Source organism: Paralichthys olivaceus, chromosome 10 (genome assembly GCF_024713975.1).
Source record: "Paralichthys olivaceus isolate ysfri-2021 chromosome 10, ASM2471397v2, whole genome shotgun sequence".
Classification (NCBI taxonomy): Eukaryota; Metazoa; Chordata; class Actinopteri; order Pleuronectiformes; family Paralichthyidae; genus Paralichthys; species Paralichthys olivaceus.
The window spans coordinates 26,241,024-26,261,897 of record NC_091102.1 but is presented as its reverse complement, the minus strand read 5'-3'; the positions used below and the strand labels follow the sequence as shown (position 1 = coordinate 26,261,897).

The 20,874-nt window shown below is 38.1% G+C and overlaps 1 protein-coding gene across 1 annotated transcript in view; it reads right to left on the bottom strand.

The window, feature by feature from the left end:
- Window positions 1–303: 303 nt before the first annotated feature.
- LOC109640595 (NT-3 growth factor receptor-like) overlaps window positions 304–20,874 on the bottom strand; it is an 87,238-nt gene continuing 66,667 nt past the window's right edge. The window contains exons 13-18 of the mRNA XM_069533191.1: window positions 19,713–19,901; window positions 18,979–19,109; window positions 16,992–17,164; window positions 12,300–12,543; window positions 11,134–11,292; window positions 304–2,830 (exon numbers count right to left, since the gene is read on the bottom strand). Coding sequence (XP_069389292.1) covers window positions 2,645–2,830; window positions 11,134–11,292; window positions 12,300–12,543; window positions 16,992–17,164; window positions 18,979–19,109; window positions 19,713–19,901 — 1,082 coding nt within the window. The 3' untranslated portion in view covers window positions 304–2,644. The remainder of the gene's footprint in view (window positions 2,831–11,133; window positions 11,293–12,299; window positions 12,544–16,991; window positions 17,165–18,978; window positions 19,110–19,712; window positions 19,902–20,874) is intronic.

The window sequence follows — 20,874 nt, the reverse complement described above, 5'->3', positions numbered from 1 at the left end:
CCTAGTCCATTTTGCTGCTGACTGTGAGTTTCATGGCTGATGGATAGGAGGGCTGCTATTTGATTGTCGTTATTTGTAACATAATACATTGTAATAAGTCCCTATGTGTGTATTGAAATAGCCCCTCCAAAGTATTTATTTAATATTTATCTTGATTTGAGATAATGTCGGTAATAATGATCTGCCTTTGAAGTTATGATTGTTTCTTCCTTTGTAACATTATACAATAGTTGCTAGTGGTGCTATGAGAACAGCTAGCACAAGAACCTGTGTGTAAAATAAGCAGTTGACACTACGATCAGATAGTTGCTGTCAGGATATTTTATTCGCTGCCTGTACCCTGTTGTTGTTAGACTTTGAGTTTTGTGAATATCGACAATAGCAACAGTGACATTTAGCATTTAGCATTTAACCAAATTAAATTATCCAAATCATTGTGATGTGCGTATGTGTGTGTCACAAAACTGTGAACACCAAGGTCATCAAAATTAATTGCAGATCCAATGGCAAAGCTTACATGAAAGATTTACATGAGCGATCTATAGTTCGATAAAATTGAAAAGAAAGGAACCAAAAAATGATAAATGAGACAGTTTGGTAAAAGTGAATATTTTTCCTCTTGTGTAAGCTAGGCTTGCCCCTACTTACAGTGCTAATGCAAAATAAGGATTAAAACACTGGACACCCAAAAATTAAACAGATTTCAATCTGACCTAGGGTGGTCTATGGCAACAAAAGTAAATAACAAAATTAACGTTTCTAACAATAGTCAATCCTAAAACAACGGCCAGTTAACTTAAAATCTTTCCTTTACTGTCCTGACATACAGTTCGATCAAATGATTAGCTAAAGGTACAATATTTAAATTCAAAACACGTATTATATTAAAAAGACTTTCTGTGGCAAGATAAAGTAAATGTTAATAGCATATTACAAAGGAAAGAAAGATTATCAAAATATCTATTGGCTTTGACATCACCAAATGACAACACATTAAGAGGCTAAAAATAAGTAAAGTAAAACAAAATCAGTTGACATATCTCAAGACAAATAGCCTTGATACATTATTTAAGTTACATGGTGTTTTTCATGAACAGTTTCTGTTATAAAGTTCTTGTTGCTCTTGTGTAGGATCCAATGTGGATCCTGGGTAAAACACACTTTTTTTTAAATGTAATCCTTAATGGTGATAAGTTTGGTGCTACCCAATGGCAGAATATTCCAATGGCTTTGGAGCATGGCAGAGGTACACTCTTTGATTAAAAAATAAATGTAAAAAATATACAGGTAATAAGCAATAAAAAATATGTATTTAAAAAAAGAACAGAAAATGTTACTCCATCTTGGGTAGTTGGGTGTTCTTATCAAGCTGTAATGGGTACAAAATCTTTGTTTGGGGCATTTTTGGTAAATATATATATATATAGAGAGAGAGAGTTTACTTTTTCTGAATCATTCAAAATGTTTTTTTCATGTTTTTGAGCATTTTTGTTCGATAGAAAAACAAGAATAGTTTACAGCTAGGGTACATTTTAAGCAGGTAAACAAAGGTAAAAGTAAAAAAACTAAGTAAAAGTGCTTTTTCTAAGACTATTTCCTTTTGTTTCCAGTGTTTAGAAAGTAGTAGGAGGCACTTTGATCCATCTCTGGGGCAATAGACAATCACTAAGGCCGTGTCTCAAGGCTCAGTCATGGAGGGTCTGGTTAGGTTCTTGCACTAGTTAACAACTTAGTAGGCCAACATCAGATTCAGACTGGATGGAGTATTTATGTAGGCGTTGTATATGAAGATGCTGAAGCATGTTTACACTGGACAAGCACACAGTGGCTGCTATATGAATACTTATCTGATTTAACTACACTTGCTCTTTCTTGTTGACCTGCTTCCTCAATGTCTTCATGAAAAACAGTGAGGAGGAATGGTAAAAAACATTACTGATGGTCATGTGAATACAGCATTCAAAATTAAATTAAATTAAATTAAGCCAGGACTGACCCATCATCCTGTCATTGATTTAAAGGAACATAAATAAATCATGTTCGAGTGAAATCAATATAATCTAGGGATGGATATTTAAAAAAAAGCTAAACTGACTCTACCAGACTTGGCCAGGCTGGGATAGAAAAAACTAGGATAGAAACAAAGCTGTACTGATCTAGACAGGGTGAAATGAGAATGCATAGGCTAGGATATCATGGATAAAATGTAACACCTAATTTATAAGGTTAAGAAAACCAAACCAGACCCGAACAATCAGGTTAATCCAGTTAATCCCAGTTTAATGCAATCCGTACTACATAGGCAATACCTTGTAGCCATGAGTTCTTTTGAAAAGGGGCAAGACCTGACCCAGTCATGGAAGGCAGGCCAAAGCCATCTGCTTTTCATTTCCTTTTGTGTAATCCCGTTCATTCCAACCCAGCTAAACACACATCACTCAACTTTAAGTAATTCCAATCCAGGTCAGGTAATTGGATACAAGATACAGTTCATTGTCTAATTCTACTTCGCATGGTTCCATTAGAGACTATGTTGTGAATCCATAGCAAATTGTGCCTCCAAAGCAATCAATTTACCTCCAGTGTACGAGTTTCTGTTAACATAATGATTTAGTCCAACCCGAAATACACCTTTTATCCATTCCTATCCCAGTATATCCAGATAGACTGGTGTGGCTTTCATTAAAGAGATGAGCATCTTCTGAATGTCCCTAATGTTGAGGCGCTGTTGTGGCTCCCTCTGCCAGCAGCCCAGCATAATATCGTAGACTTCCTTGGGACACAGCCTGGGGCACTCAAGTGCCCTCCCCTGAGTAATACACTCTATCACCTGGGGAGACAAAGAGACACATAATTAACAAGACAGTGACTTGCCTTGTTCAGGAAAAGCTTTGTTTGTGTGTACATAACATTTAAAGTTATATGTTGAAAACATATTCAGAATTACATCACATGAACATCCTTTTTAAGTATACTTGTGATTTCAAACTTGAATCCCTTTTCCTTCAAACTCAGTTTAAAATGTCAGCATGGAATAGAAACAGCAAATGGTTTTAAACTGTCATCACACACTCAGTTGAAGTATTAATCTACCTATCTTGATTTGAGATAATGTAGGTAATAATGATCTGCCTTTGAAGTTATGGTTATTTCTTCTTTTGTAACATTATAAATAGTTGCTAGTGGTGCTATGAGAACAGCTACCACAAGAACCTGTGTGTAAAATAAACAGTTGACACTACGATCAGATAGTTGCTGTCAGGATATTTTATTCGCTGCTTGTACTTTGTTGTTGTTATACTTACTTAGTATAATAAAGAAGTTATGTCCTTCACTCTCTGTTGTAGCATTTCATTAAATGTAGTTTTTTGTAAAAATACATTGTGTTTCTGTAACGTGACATTTTTTGTGAAGTGTTGTTAATTTTTGTGAAATGTCATTGTATTTCGAGAAATGCTGTTATCATGTCATGCTTTCTGCAAATATTGTGTTTTGTGAAATGTAATTTTTTGTGAAATGGCAAATGGTCTGTATTTAAATAATGCTTTAATTCTTTTCTCGTCTTGATGACCACTCAAAGTGCTTTACAGTATAGTTTTTTGCCATTCAGCGATTCACATACACACACATTCATACAATTACTCTATGTGCAACACTTTGTCTATGACAATAGAAACAACTTTTTTGGGTGCAGTATCTAGCCCAAGGACACTTCAGCATGCGAAATAGGGGGGACTGGGTTTAGAGGATGACCCGCTCCAACCCCTGAGCCACAGCTGCATTTTTGCTGTGTTTTTGAAATGTAGTGTTAAAGGTCCAGTGTGTAAGATTTAGGTGAAAGGGAACTATTGGCAGCAATTTAATGTAGAATAATCCTCATGATGTTTTCACTAGTTTGTTTCATCTAAATTGTAAGAATTGTAGTTTTCTTTACCCCAGAAAAGGCCCTTTATATTTAAAAACTTTATATTTACATCGAGGGGGTCCTCGCTACGGAAGATGCCATGTTTTTTACAGTAGCCCAGACTGGACAAAATAAAACCTTTTGAGTTTTTATGACAATTAAAGGCTACCACAGGTTCTTTTTCATGTTTGGAAGGAGAGGGTAAGGTGAAGGGTGTTCAACTGCAACATGTAATTGCAACATTACACTGACCTTCGTCTTATAAAATGTGCTATGTCAAATATCTTTGTGTTTTGTGAAATGTTTGGTTTTGTGAAATGCTGTCATCCGCAATGTTGCTATGCTTTGTAAAATATTGTCGTATTTTGAGAAATGTGTTTTGTGAAATTATGTTGTTTCATGAAATGCTATTGTGTTGTTTTAAATGTGTTGTTTTAAATGTGTTGTTTTCTGCAAATGTATGTGGTTTATGGCTGAGGGTGGTGTTAATCTTTCCTTTGCATCTATAAACGGTGGTCCCTGGCTGATGACCCCACAGCTAATCAGACTGATATACTGCAAGTGCAGCAGGCCCAGAGCCAAGCAAATTTTAACATCTACCAAGTCGATTCTTATTAATGTGCTGTCTTTGTGGTCTTTAGTTATGCAGTCATATGAATAATGTAGCACACAGGAAACAATCTTTTTGAATGTTCCTTACACAGGGGGGTCAAGGGTCAGGTTGAGCTACATTACAAACCCAAAGTGATCAACTTGATGAACTGGCTCAAGGACATTTCAGCACTCCAAACCTGCTGACATAAGGCTTTAAATAGTTATGCTCTGTACCTGCAGCTCTTACATATATGCTGGGAATTACATTCCCTCGTGTTTCTTTTGCTGCACAGATTTGGTCATTGGCACTTACCGCTGTAGTCCTATACCACAAATGAAGAAATAATTTGTCAGTATTTGCCCCTCACCCACTGACTGCACTGTTTGCCTGTTCACTGAAGTTTTCTTACTATTGAATGTGTTGCTTGTCCAAATTGAACACTGCCCTTTCTTAGACCCTTAAAAACAAAAATAAAAAAGGGCGGCATCTATTTTCCAACATAAGACGGCTTATGAATGTGTTGTATAGTCCCTCATCTAATGATTTTCCCAAGTTTTGGTTTCACTGGATGCAGAGAAGGCTTTTGACCGCATGGAATGGGATTTTCTTTTTTTTATTTTAAAGAAATTTGGTTTTGGTAAAACATTTACCAATTGGATCCAACTTCTTTACTCTTCTCCTTAAGCCTCAGTAATAACAAATCAAATGCGCTCCCAAAGTTTTTCTCTATCTAGAGGTACCAGACAGGGTTGCCCATTGAGCCCTTTATTATTCACACTAGCAATAGAACCATTAACTTTGGTCTTCAAATCATCACCCTCAATACATGGTATAAGTAGATGGGGATTGGAAATGAAGTTATCTATGCAGATGATATGTTGCTTTACATATCTGATCCAATGCAATGCATCAGTAAAATTATTTCAGTGTTACATACTTTTGATCAGATCTCAAGCTACAAACTTAACTTAACAAAAAGCGAATGTTTACCTATAAACAAATTAGCTATGCAAATCCCAGACCACGCTCTGCCATTTCAGATTTCTAGATAAGGATTCAAATATTTGGGTATTAACATAACCTTCATTTAACAACCTCTTTGATGGAAATTTTGCCCCACTCATTTCTAAACTTAAATCAGACTTACAAAAATGGGACATTTTACATCTGACTTTGGCAGGCAGAGTGAACTGTGTTAAAATGTTCTACCGAGATTTTTATTTCAGTTTCAATGTATTCCTATCTTCTTAAAAAAATATTTTTTCTCTCAGCTTGACAAAATGATATCTGAATTCGTATGGAGTGGTCAAAACCCTAGAATTAGTAAGGATTTCCTTCAACGACTAAGAGCAGGAGGCGGGTTGGCTCTACCAAACTTTAGATGCTACTACTGGGCAGCAAATGTCCACAAAATAGCGTACTGGATTCAGCCTCCAGGTACAGACTGGTGTGAACTAGAGGGCATGTCATGCATGTCATCATCCCTCCCTGCCCTGGTTTCAACTAAACTTCACAACTTCTTACCAGCCAAATTGGATCAAACCTTTGTAGCTTGGCATAGAAAAGGGATCATGAGGTTCAGTGATCTATATGTAAATGGCACCTTTTCCAGTTTCGATGATTTACATTCCAAATATGACCCTCCAACAAAATTGCCTTTTTTGCTACTTTCAAACCCGTGCATTTGCTAAGAGCCATAGCCCACAGTTTCCTAACTTTCCTAGTAAGTCACTTGCAGCTTCAATTTTGAAAGTTCCTTTTTGGATGAGGGGTTTTACTGCACATTCTTACACAATTATCATGTCAATGGACAGGAAGAAAATCAAATGGGGGAAAGAACTTGGAAGTGAAATCTCAGAAGATATATGGACTGAAGCTCTGAAAAGAGTGAACAATAGTACCTCCTGTACTAGACTGAGTCTTATTCAGTTTAACGTGGTACATCGTTTGCATTGGAGTAGAGCGAAAATTTCTTCCTTTTATCCAAATGTTGATAGCAGTTGTATGAGATGTCATGTTAATGTGACAGATTTGACACACATGTTTTGGTCTTGCCAGTTGCTAACAGGGTACTGGTCTGACATATGTGATGTACTGTCTAAAGTCCTTGGAATTACTTTACAACCTTGTGCAATGATAGCATTATTTGGTGTACCAAATGAGTAAACAAGCTTGACCAAGAAGCAACTCAACATCATAGCATTTGTTTCTTTGCTGGCAATAATGCAAATTCTACTTAAGTGGAAATCAAATATGCCGCCCACTGCAGCACAATGGCTGCAGTGGGTGGCTCTAATGCTGTTTTTACATTTAGAAAAGATTAAATTTGCAATAAGGTGCTCAGACAAATTCCAGTCCGTTTGGGAACCTCTTTTGTCATACTTCAGTAATCTTTTTTGTTTTTGGTAATCATTTTGTTTTGTAATCGTTTAATTATATATATTATATTTTCAGGGTGTCCGTCTGTTCCATGCTCATGAATTTATAATCTCAAAAATGTGCCCAGGGAATTGATTCCAATTTTGTACAAATATTCACTTGGATTTTGGTTGTTAAAGGTCAAGTTCATGGTGACTTCACAAGGTAAATTGTTTGCCTTGTGAAGGTGATATCCCTGGAACGCCATCAAGGAATCCTTTCACATTTGGCACAAACATTCACTTGGACTCAAGGATTAAATCACTTGATTTTCAGAGCCAAAGGTCAAGGTGGTCTCACAAAGTATGTTATGTTTTTCCTGAACGTGATATCTTAAGATCAGCTTGAGGGAATGTTTTCAAATTTGGTACAAAAGCAACATTGTGCAACTGCTTTCGGACATGTAGCTGCTAGCACATCAAACACGCTGACTCGTGCCTAAAGGTTGAGTATGAGTTTCCAGAGAAGACACCAACTACAAGCAACTACTTAGGGGTGGCTGTAGCTGAGGGGTAGAGCGGTCATCCTCCAACCAGAAGGTCCACAGCTCAATCCCCAATCTTCCCATCTGCATGCCAAAGTGCCCCTGGGCAAGATGCTGAACCCCAAATTGCCCCATAGAACAAAAAAGTGCTGCTAGTAGATGCACTGTATGAATGTGTGTGAATGGGTGAATGGCAAACTGTAGTGTAAAGTGCTTTGAGTGGTCATCAAGACTAGAAAAGCACTATATAAATACAAACCATTTACCAAACCATTTACTTATGGTATGGTCTTCAAATGAATATTGATGGTATATGTCATATCATGTAAAGAGCAGATATACACCTGTTGTTCCCACTAGCCATCTGGGGCTCCTTGTCTTTCAACTTGTTGTGTACTTTTATAGTGTATGTGTATTTTTGTGATTTATATATATGATGTATTTATGTCTATCTATCAGTGGAGGCTGGTGAAAAGGGTGTGTTAAACAAACTGAAGCCAGACTCAACAAATACAACACACAATTCCAATCCTGTACCCTTTATCACAAATTTTGCCTCATTGTGACCGTAGCAACTTTCATGCCGTTTGTGCCAACACTGTGATACAGCAAACAGGTGAAGCAATAAAACAAATTACTTACACCACATCCAACTGGATGTTTCTCAGTTTCTCATAACAAGAGTGGGAAAAGCACTTGCCAGCTGCTAATGTGTAAATAACAGTGGTCCGGACTAAGCTCTTTTATCCTCTTTTAATCTTGTTGGGGTGTTTTTGTAAAGAAATTAGCGGAATATCTTTGCCAGTCTGCTCGCAGCAGAAGTAACTCAATGACAGTGGGCATACCTGAGACAGTGTTGAGGGTTGAACAATCACATTAGATTAAAAAAACGTAAATCAATACCTATTGGCTATAAATAAAAGTGAGAGTATACAAAATCTTCAGCAACCAATCAAAGAGCAGACTCCTGTGGTTGCCAAAAGTACAAGTGCCCCTATTCAAAGCCATTTGGCAAGCACCCCACACCCAGAAGTATATGTTTTTAGACAGAAATTATCCAAATACAATTTGAAAACTTATATTAAATGCTCACTGATGCTTTAGGTCTGCCAAGAGCATTGTATGAGTAAATTATTATTATCTTATTAAATTATACAAACACCTTTATACAGGCTTTCTGTCTCAGGGCAGTACCCCATATTAACCAGCCGCCACTGGTGTCTATGTGAATTGCTGCTACAACACCGCAATTATCCTTTGGGAAATTAAGCATTCTTTCTTTCTATCTATCTATCTATCTATATATATATATATATATGTCTGCCTTGTATAAAACCTATACTAATACAAAAAATATGCTGAATGATGATACCCAGCTTTTTTACATAAACACAGGTTATCATTTTTGGTCCATCCTGTGCTCCTCCAGTTCTCCTGTGCTGAGATCAGTTGTGAACTTGGTCCACTCACAGCGTATATCCAAAGACTGATTGAGTGGACCATGTTTTTATATTATCTAGGAGGTTACAGTTAAAGACAGTGTAAAGCGAAATCACTCACATTACACTTGTCTCTTAAGTCTGAACGACAACTTTATTACAAACTTTTTTGGTCAACATGCCACCCTTAATAGCATAGCCTGCCCCCAAATGTTATCTGCAACTACTATACAACATGACTGGTATGTGTGTCTCAAGTGGAGTCTGTATCTTTTAGTAACTTAAAAGCACCACAAGATGGCACTAGCAACATTTCAAGTGCCATATGTGACTCTTTAGTCAGTGAGCTTAACAAAAGTCCTTTCTGTCTCATGTTTCAAAATAAGAGCCTTGTGCCTTGAAAAGGATCGTTTCTGTACCCTAAGTCATTTCGGAATCTTGACACAGCTTTGAAGCCTCTGTATTGAGTGTCCCATCCCTACTCTGATGTGTACGGTAATTTTCCTCAAAATACAATACTTTTAAGCTTTTAATGCTGTAACATTTCCCATCAGGCAACACTGTTCCAGGCTAACTGGTCCATTCTCTGGTTTGGAACAAAAGTGTGTATAGACTGTGATGTCAGAACTCTCCCTCCATTCATTCACCTGCTCAGTGATAATAAGCAGCTTTTGTCAGAATACAACAAATGTGAATGCCAACTATGTTTTTGTATTGTATTCTGATATAATATATATGTATAATGCGTTTCTAAATTTTGAGGTTTTTAAGATGAAAATAATTATCATAAAAAATGGTCACTGTGTATTACTAAGCTAAACCGTGCAAATCAAATATTCTTTGTGTATATAACTTACAAATGGTTGTGCGGTGCAGTGTTTATGACTTTATGTTTAAAGGCAGCCTCATAAACAGAGTGAATCAAACAAACAGTAAGGAAACTTCATGTACTGATGAGGTCTTAATAACTTGTGAGAGCAGGTCAGCAGGAGAGTGGAGGGGGGACACAGGAAACTCCAGCTCTGTACAAACCAACCTTCTGATCACTAAGCAGCTTTGGACTGTAGAGAAACTCTGTAATTTCACTGTTTGTTCACACTGTCCTTTAACATACTCACTTACCATCTGCTTCACGTTAACGCTCCTATTATCTCACAGTGTGTAGCTCTGAGTGAGTGAGTGGTGGCGGAGCCCTGGGGCCTGTTTGTGTGCTTGTGTATGTGCAGGACATGCACACACACACACACATTTTATCTAGCTCCTGGTATTACACAAGATGGCCTTTACGATGATGTCCAGACTTGTTGTTTCAGACCTGGTGAGCAAAACATTTTTTCTTCTAAGTACCTTAACATGATTGTTCATAAAACTGTTTCAAATGCTCAAGCAAACTCGCTCCAGCAGTAATAGATGTGTCTGCACCAATAGCACCAGCCATGGCTGTGCCTATGGAGACGTCATGCCGTAAAACAGTGTCGTAAAATGTAAAAGCTCATGTTCATCATTTGTAAACTGATTAGTTCTGTTCAGCGTTCACAAAAAACACTGACTGTGTGAGAGTTGGAACATTATGGAGGATTTATGTCTACCATAAAATACAATCTGTTTATTACAACTTGGGTCTTGATTAAATTGTTATTTTATACTAATCAATTGTAATATCTGAGATCTGGAAACAACACCCTGGATTTGAGAGATATTGAGGTCACACATCTGAGGCCACCTTGATACAGTTGAGGCTAAAATCCGAGTTTGTCCTTTTAATCCCTAGGAGCAGCACACAAGTCTAATATGAATGAATGTCAAATCAGTGTGGAGAGCACTGACCACTGTTATAAACTTACAGTTGTAGTCTGATATTATTTTGTCTGACTGATTGTATTAATTGATGAAAAACCAGCCATGTGCAGTAATATAGAAAATTGCTGATGTGACACATTGAAGTGCATCGAGATGCATTGTTGTGCATTTGAATCGTTGACTGCTGAGTTTTAATCGAATCGTGAGGCTAGTGAAGATGCACATCTGTATTTCTATTTTTTTATGAATTTATTTTACATGAAAGTTGTTTGTGTTTCTTTTAAATGAGAGTCTGTGTGTATACATTTAAGTTGCTTTTGTGAGAAATTATGGAGTTGAAGACCTGCAGCAACCTAACAAATTGTGAAGCACCAACCAAGCTAATTTAAAAGCCCTCTCCAAACTGTTGAGTGTTAAATGAAATTAAATGAAAAATGTCAGCAAGTAAAATGAAAATGCCTCCTCATGCCATTAAATAGAAATTAATGTGTACTTCATTATTGGCGAGCTGGAACCAAGGCTGTTTGCCGTAAGTGAAGATCTCCCACAGAATGACTCCAAAGCTCCACACATCACTCTCTGTGGAGAACTTCCTGTACATGATGCTCTCGGGGGGCATCCAGCGGATAGGCAGCATGGTGTGACCTCCCACCTAAACACAAACAGGATTTCTTACACACAATACTTTGTGGCAACAATACAACAAGTATGACAATGAGTGTAATTTATAAGTGCCTCTTCCAGAGATCTGGGGCCTAATTTCATGACAGGTCTGAAGGAAGTGTACGCCACTCCCAGTTCAAACTGGAGTTAGTCTACTTGCTATTGCAGGGACGAAGAAGAGGAGCGGGTGCCACCTGCTTCACTGCTGAATGGGGACCTGTAACAGGAGCAGATGCTGCTGGCTTCACCGTCAGCAGAGAGGCAGGAACAGGAGCTGGCCCCGACCAGCAGTCTGTTCCTGTGGTGTCCATAAGCCCCGACATTAAAATTCGACTCTTCTGATATCCTCCCCTGGAGCTTTGATCATGTTTGCATACACTGCACACAAGCTCTCACCCAAGGGCACACGCGGGGTGAGTGATAGTATTGCTAGTTCCAGTAGCATCGCTACTTCTGGTAGAGGACATTTAGGCTTAAATCGTGGTGTAAATGACTCCGCTTTGAATCAAATTTGAATGTCTGACTGTCACAGACACTTGGATGACACGGAAGGAGCAGAATGGGATTTTGAGATTTTTTTTTTCTGTGTGAAGAAGGGATCCCCAGTTACCTCAATTGTATTGGATCTGTCTGTAACGCTGTTTACCCCTGAGACTAGTGTTTTGTGGACTCAACCACTTCACCCACTCCTCCATCGTCATAGTGCTGAGTAGATAATAAGTCAAATAATCCCTTAAACATTTTGACTTGAGGTTGAGTATGTTGGGGGCAGGGGTCAATAAATGTCAAAAGTGTGATATAATTGTTGTTGAGTATGTGCTAAGCAACTTCCCTGGAAAATCCCTGTTTTACTTATTACTTTCTGTAATTCTGTATGTTGACACTGCATTGTGAGGGTGTCTGTGAGTTACTCCATGAAGAACTGAACAATTTTAAATTTAGGTAAAACAAAAAGAAAAACAATATGATGCCTGATAAAAGCAGACAGATACTCACCCTGTAATAATCTGTGCTGTAAATGTCTCTGGACATGCCAAAATCTCCAATCTTCACCAGCAGGCCATTCCCAACCAGGCAATTCCTGGTTGCCAGATCACGGTGCACAAAGTGTTGAGACGCCAAGTAGATAATTCCAGCTGCAATCTGACTCGCTATGTGAAGCATTTGTGACAGACCCAGCTCTCCGTTTGTCTGTAGAGGTTGTCCATCCACCAGGATCATGGCATCTGGCCCATGGGCTCTATGGAAGAAGGTACAGAGCCAGAAGTCATCAGTCAGTGTAATGTTGTTTGTCATTTTTGTTTTAAAAGGCCATACCATACTGCTGATTTTGAATGTTGTGGCCCATTAAGATTGTATTGTGTTTACTTCACATGAATGCTCACTATTTTAAAAACATAGAGCCGCTTCCTCTCCTGTGGAACCAGCTCCCACTCTGGGTTCGGGAGACAGACACCATCTCTATATTTAAGGTTAAACTTAAAATATTCCTTTATTACCTACGATATACCATTAATGAAAAACCCTTTTCTAGATGTCTACCTGATAGTGCTCTAGCTAAATAATACCAGTTACATTTAACTCAGTGTCATCCCTCAATGCAATTGACTAATTCTTTAAAAATGCTCGTTCCATTGAAATTGACCATCTTGTCGATAGCTCTGTGACCTCACTAAAATTAACATTAGACTCCATAGCGCCTCTAAAAAAGAAGCATGTTAAACAAAGTAAATTAGCTGCCAGGAACAATTCCAACACACATGAATTAAAACAAGCATCAAGAAAACTAGAAAGGAAGTGGCGCTCCAACAACTGTGTTGAAAATCATCTAGCCTGGAAAGATAGTGTTAAAGCATATGAGAAGACCCTCCACAAAGCAAGAGCTGCCACTACTCAGTACTGTAGCCAGTCTGACAGAGAGCCACACCTCCATCCAACCTAATATTCTTCAATCCCTGAATAGCATTATCTTTAAGACCTTCTTTAATGACAAAATTCTATTAGAAATAAAATCAATCATCTCCTGCCCTTAGTTGATGCTAATACATTATCAAGCACAGGAATCAGCTGAGAATCCAACAGATTATTTAGATACCTTCTTTCTAACACCCTTGATCAGCTGACCACAATAATCTCATTGTCATAACCTGCAACTTGTATCTTAGATCCCATTCCTACAAAATTGCTGAAAGAAATTCTACCCCTAATTAATTCTTTACTGAATATAATCAATCTATCATTATCATCAGGATATGTCCCACAATCTTTTAAGCTAGCTGTAATTAAACCCCTTCTCATCCTAAGAATGTTGTAGCCAATCAGCTCTGTGAGTTTCTCCAGGAAAGTAATGTATATGACAACCTTCAGTCAGGGTTTAGAGCTCATCACAGCACAGATAGCCTTGGCAAAAGTCACTAATGACCTAATAGCTTCAGATCAAGGGTCCGTGTCTGTCCTTGTCCTGTTAGATCTTCGTGCAGCATTCCATAATATCAATCATCACATTTTATTACAGAGATTAGTACAGTAAATTGGCATTAAAAGAACTGCCCTAAACTGGTTTAAATCATATTTTTCAGATCGATTCCAATTTGTGCAAATTAATGATCGGTGCGCACCAAAGTTAACCACGGTGTCCCTCAGGGTAAACTCAGAAAAAACAAAGGTTCTAATAATTGGCCCTAAACACCTTAGAGAGTCATCTTTGATCTTGGTTTTTCATTTGATTCTCACTTTAAAACTCATTTCTAGGACCGCCTTCTTTCACTTACATAATATCTCAAAAATCAGACATGTCCTGTCTCAAAAAGAAGCAGACACTAGTCCATGTCTTGTCATATAATTCCCTATTATCAGGCTTGAGCATTAAGTCGTTAAAGACCCTGCAGCTTGTCCAAAATGCTGCAGCACGTGTCCTGACAAGAACCAGGAAAAGACACCACATATCTTCTGTATTAGCTTCATTACACTGGCTTCCAGTTAAATCGAGAATATAATTTAAAATTCTCCTGCTCACCTCCAAGGCCCTTAATAATATGGCACCATCATACCTCAAAGAGCTCATAGTACCATATCACCCTACTAGAGCAATGCGCTCCCAGAATTCAGACTTACTTGTTGTCCCTGAACTATCGAAAAGTAGAGTAGGAGCCAGAGCTTTCAGCTATCAGGCTCCTCTCCCGTGGAATCATCTCCCAGTTTTAATTCAGGAGGCAAACACCCTCTCTACGTTTAAGAGTAGACTTAAAACATTCCTTTTTGATAAAGCTTATAGTTAGAGCTCTTCCAGGCTGTCATCCCTCACATGTGCCTCTCTCTGAAGTTTTTACGTTTTTTCACCTGTTAAAGGGTTTTTTTGGTAGTTTTTCCTGACTCTGGTTGAGGGTTAAGGGCAGAGGATGTCCCTGCTCGTTGAGCCTTATTAGGCAAATTATGATTATGAATATGGGCTATGCAGATAAAATTTGATTGATTGATGTTTGTTCTTTGTCATATAGCTGATAGCTAATCATTTTATTAATGTTCTTCAAGTTATGATATATGACGATAAGATTGTAGATTTTCCCTCTAATACTGCATAAGGATCCTTGTATGGCCCCCTACATAACCTAAAGTTGTGCATATAAAATATCAAACTTCAAAGCCATGAATGTAATTCTGTGTATGGTTAACAGCATGCTGAACCTTAATGTGTGTGTGTTTTTTATTTGACATATCTAAGTCAGTGGTAATCTCAAATATATAATATACATACATTTCACGTAGAATTTGCCTTATGGAAAATTATGCTTTGATTCTTATTTTTTAATGCTTTGCAATTTTATTGGTACTTTGATTGTTTTTCATATAAAACAATGTTTGTATCATATTAACAAACATTATATACTGAAAATGAATGAATATTTTGTATTTATGATCAGGTCTGATAATAGTTAAAAGAGTATTTGAAATAGGGGAAACTGGGTATGAAGGATACAATATGGTCTATTAAATAATAGGTCACTAAGATCTAAATCTCTACTTGTCAATGATCTGATAACTGATTACAAATATGATTTACTCTGTTTAACTGAATCCTGGCTGCAACAAGATGAATATGTGAGTTTAAATGTAGAAAGTGTTGCCACATTTAGGTGGAGGGGTCGCAGCAATCTTTAGATCTGACTTATCAATCAACCCTTTACCTAAAAATAGTTTTAACCCATTTGAAAGCCCCTCAGCCTTGTACATCCAAGCTCAAAATTAAAAGTTCAACTAGATATGACCATCCACTTGCCCATGACTGCAAACTGTTCTGAATTATCTGAATTTGGTAACACTTTAGTTTAGGGAACACAATATTAGTCATTAATACATAACTAATAAGGATATCTATTAGTGCTTAGTAAGGTTTTTATTAAGAATCTGCATATATGTATTAGGTCTTAATTGAACACATTCTTATTTTTGCTTAACAACTGGTTTATTCTTGGTAAATCCTTAGAAGGCGACTAGTTGGCCATGATCGTAAGTTATTAGTATTTAGTATGGGTCAAAATAAAGAGGCTATAGACTCCTTATACACTGTCTTAATATACTACCAATTGAGACAGAGTAGCAACATATAGCGACAACGTATTAGGAGTCTACTTTGATCCATACTATATATCAGCAACTTAACCTCAAGACTAACTAGCTGCTTATTAAGGGTTTGTCAAGAATAAATGACCTATTCAGTAAGAATAATAAATTGTTGAATAAATACCTAATACATATGTAGTGATGCTTAATGCAGATCTTATTACACTTATTACTTATTATTCTTATATTATTCTTATTACACTTATTACTCATGTATTAGTGGCTAACATTGTGTTCCCTAAACTAAAGTGTTACCCTCAATTTTTATCGGAGTTAGTTACTGTCACACAGATAAAGTTATCATAGTAGGGGATTTCAACGTGAATTTCTCATGGCACCAATATAGTGGCTAATTTGTTCTGCATTTAATTCACTGATAGACTCGATTGGTCCTATCAAACATGTAAATAACCCTACTCACTGTTTTAATCACACTCTTGATCTTGTTCTGACATAGAAATGTTATAATATTTCCCCAAATAGGAGGGTCTGTCATTTCAATTAAAGCATTTTAACCAGACTGATTTTAGACACAAATTATATCATATTCAGGGTTTATCAGATAATACAATACACAAATTTTAAAAAAAGTTCCTCTGATGTTGACACCACAGCCATTTGTCAGTACAATACATGAAAGTTATCGAAAAGTCACTACCATGCCTATCGATGACTATGTAAATAGCACAGCAGCCACATTATGAACAACCATTGAAAGTGTTGCCCCTCTACAAAAGAAGGTGGTAAATCAGAGGAGGTTAGCTCCATGGCATGAAGTTATGATTATTATTAGTAGTAGTAGTATTGTAAAGCTGGTACCCCAACCGGTCGAGGTTGATGGCTGCCCATAGTGAGTCTGGTTTCCAGTTCCAGAGGGAGTTTTTTTCTCTCCTCAGTCTCCAAAGTGCTTGCTTGTTTAGGGTACCGTTGGGTTACTCTACAGTTTTGAAGGCCTCTATCTTACTATGCAGAGTACATTTGTGAGAAAGGTCTGTCAACACTCAATTCCAAATCTGCTCACCTCCTCTTCCACCAACTGTTGTTGCGCCTGTTGTCTGCTGAACTCACCTGAGAAACTTATTGAGATCTCCATGCTTCATGTACTCAAAGACCATGATGAGTGGGTCTCCATCCACACACACTCCGTAGAACTTCACTATGTGTTCATGCTGGAGGTTTGTCAGCAACTCAGCCTCACGCTGGAAATCCTTCCTGGCTGCAAGAGTGGGATCCTTCAGAGTCTGGAGAGAAAGAAAGATAACATGAACAATTGATGACTGAATCAAGGGTTGGTAGCCATGATGTCCTTCCTGTATCGATACTGCAGTGTACTCCTGCTGTAGTCATGGGTCAACAGCATAGTCTGCTGTACCTTAACATCTGCAGTATAAAAGGGAAATGGGGATATGGTAAATTGTTTAGTATTAATATAGCACTTTTCTTGTCTTGATGACCACTCAAAGTGCTCTACAGTACAGTTTGCCATTCACCCATTCACACAGTGCAGCACTTTTTTTGTTCTATAGGGCAATTTGGGATTCAGCATCCAAGGACACTTTGGCATGCAGATGGGAAGGCTGGGGATTGAACTACTGACCTTCTGGTTAGAAGATGACTGCTCTACCCCTCAGCCACAGCCACTAACCAGATGGTCAGTAGTTTGATCCCAGGCTCCTCAATTCTCAGGCTTAAGAGTCCTTTGACAAGACACTGAACCCCAATTTACCCCTGACAAATGTGCAAGTGATGTGTCAGTGATATTACATTGAGAAAACGCTGCACTTTCTTAATGTGTGAATGACAATGTGTGCTGGATCTTTATGCTGCACACAAAAGCTGACAAGATTCTGAGACTAAAGCAACATGTTGGGATGAAATGAACAGCACTAGGATGGTTTAAAGGTTCTGTGTGCATAATTTAGTGACATCTAGTGGTGAAGTTGGACCAGGACATGTAATTTGACCAACATATAAAACAAGTCTTTAGGACAGCTTTCTTCCACCTGTGCAATATTATGAAAATTAGAAACATTCTGTCACAAAATTATGCTGTGAGAATAGTCCAAAAATGTCTTCTTGACAAGACTATTGCAATTCTTTATTATCAGGATGTCCCAGTAAGTTTGTGAAAAGCCTACAGTTGGTCTAAAATGCATCAGCATGAGTGCTGACAGGAACTAGCAGGAGTTATCATATTCAATTCAATTCAGTTTATTTGTATAGCCCCAAATCATAATGTACATTATCTCAAGGTACTTTACATAGAAGGTTAAGACCTCTAAAATTTAAGAGAAACCCAACAGTATTCACAATGACTTTCCACAAAGCACTTTGGTGACTGTGGAGAGAAAAAACTCCCTCAATAACTGGAAGAAACGTCTAGCAGAGCCAGACTCAATGTGGATGGAAAGAGATGGGTGGAAAAGAGTGGAGAGAAGAAATAGACATGGGGTGAGAGAGAGAGATAGAGTGAGAGACTATGGGAGGGAAAAAAATATTAAGTGACCTGGTCACATTCATTTCACTTGTGTACCATGCTGCGAACGGATCAGGCCCAGTCTACATCCAGGACATGGTTAAACCTTACACCCCAGCTCATCCACTCCGCTCTGCAACTGCCAATCGGCTTGCTGCTCCCTCACTGCAAGGGACACCTAGCCACTCAACAAAATCACGACTGTCTGCTGTCCTGGCTCCCAAATGGTGGAACGAGCTCTCCATTGACATTAAGACAGCAGAAAGTCTACAAATCTTCCACCGCAGACTATAGACATATCTTTCAAATACACCTTGGATAAGAAGATAATGTCTAATAACAATTGTCTGCTACGGTGTTTACATTTATATAAACTTAGTTATATATTTAGTTGCACTAATATATTGCACTTACATGTAGCACTTGTAGTTTGGCTTTGTGAAGCTAATGCTGTTCTGGGATTGTACCCTCATGGTTGAATGCACTTATTGTAAGTTGCTTTGAATAGAAGAGTCAGCCATATGATATGTATTGTAATGTAACATGCATGGACACACACACACATCGTCTGTCTCTTACCTTTATAGCTACCAGCATCTTATCCTTGGTAAGACTCAAGTTGTAACATTCAGCCAGGAAGACCTTGCCGAAGGCTCCCTCTCCCAGCTCCCTTTTCAAAATAATGTCCCGTCGTTTAATATGCTGAACGTCTGCAAGAGAGAGAGTGATTGAGTTGATTTCCATTACAATCTTTGTTTAATGCTACCATAATGAAAATAATTTTTCTATTATCCCTTCACACTGTCTGCCAGGGGTCTGTTGTGTTTGTATTCTCATTTTGGTTAAAGGCTTCATTCAGCCAAGTTACAAATCTTGTCAAAAGTTAGAACTAGAATTAACTTCAACATAATAATTTAATTTGTTTTGTTTGTTTGTTTCAACCAAGAAACATTGAAATACATACTGCCATAACTTCAAAAAAAGGCCAGCGTTTGTGGAAAAAAACTCCTCTAAATACTAGAAAAAGTAAGTCTTAGTTTACCCCTTCTGGCTTACAGTGGAGGTGTTTTTTATTGTGATGCACAGACCCCTTAACCAAAATTTTTTTTTTTTTTTTTTTGCCTGGTCAAGCGTTTTGCCATTTAGCAGCATCTGGGCTATGTTTATAGCAGACTGATTTACACCACTCTAAAGACACTGCTAAATAGCGAGCTAGAGTAGGCTACACTATGCAAATATCAACATTTCAGCCGAGAGAATGAAACTTGACACTCAGCTTTTAAAATCAATGAAAGACTTCCATGTGTACTCACAGGTGGTGGGTTTCTTACAGTTGTATCCATGTCTGAAATACTGTGGGTTCTCTATGACAGGGATTCTGGTCATTCCGATCACCACAGACTCTGGCCCTGCATCCAGCGTACAGGGGCTGATAATCCCATGGTTCACATGGTGAAGTGGGCTGGCGGAATCTTCCTCACCATTTATCACTGCTACTGGCCCTAGGAAGACAAAGAGAAGTGGTACAGGCTGGTTGAATATCTAATTACTGTCAGATGGACTGACTGTATATCTGCAGATGAAAAAAAATAGTTTTCTAATAAGATAAAAGTAAAATCTTATTACACAATGCAATTCTAGAAACTATGAAAATACACTTGCCAGTAGATCATAATAAACATTGACACAGACAAATATCCTGTTTTACTGACCACTGCTGATTTTTGGAGAAAACAACAGAGCTAAAGTATAACATTGTGCAGCAAAAAGTCCCATTTTTGTAATTTTTATGGTGTCATTTTACAGTTGAGCATGAAATGGATGAAGGAACATGTGCTTGCCAGTGGAGGTGAGCAGCAGGGGGGTTGCAGGTCATTCCCTAAACAATGCCCAATCGAATGCTGGGCATCACAAGTGCAAGCTGGACGAGGGCCATGAACAGCACGGAGGCAGATGAGAGAGCATCAAGATTAGGGATGGGAATCGAAAACCGGTTCTTGTTGAGAACCGGTTTCCAGTGTTTGAATTCCTTGGTATTTCCTTTTCGATTCCAGTGGGCACGAATGACGTCACCACGTAACTTGCGTGGCGAGTCCAGTGCAGGCAGCAGTCAACAGTAAACATGGCGCCCAAGCGGTACAAATGCTCGAGAGTTTGGTTACACTTCACTAAAAAAGACGACAACAGGGCAATTTGCAATACTTGCAAAGTGGATATTTCATCAAAGGGAGGAAATACTACCAACAGGCAGAAACATCACAGCATGCAATAACTATTAATGAATGTTGCGTTTTCGATCCGCTCCGGACTAACGTTAGTGAATCTCAACCCAGCAGCAGCAACGTTAGCATGTCCTCGGCTAATACTGCAGGTAACTAACAAACTGCCTATCATGTTAGCGCAATTTGCCTCATTGTAAAACCTGCTATTAGTAACGGTTAACGTTAAATGAATGCCTTCTTGTGCATTACATTT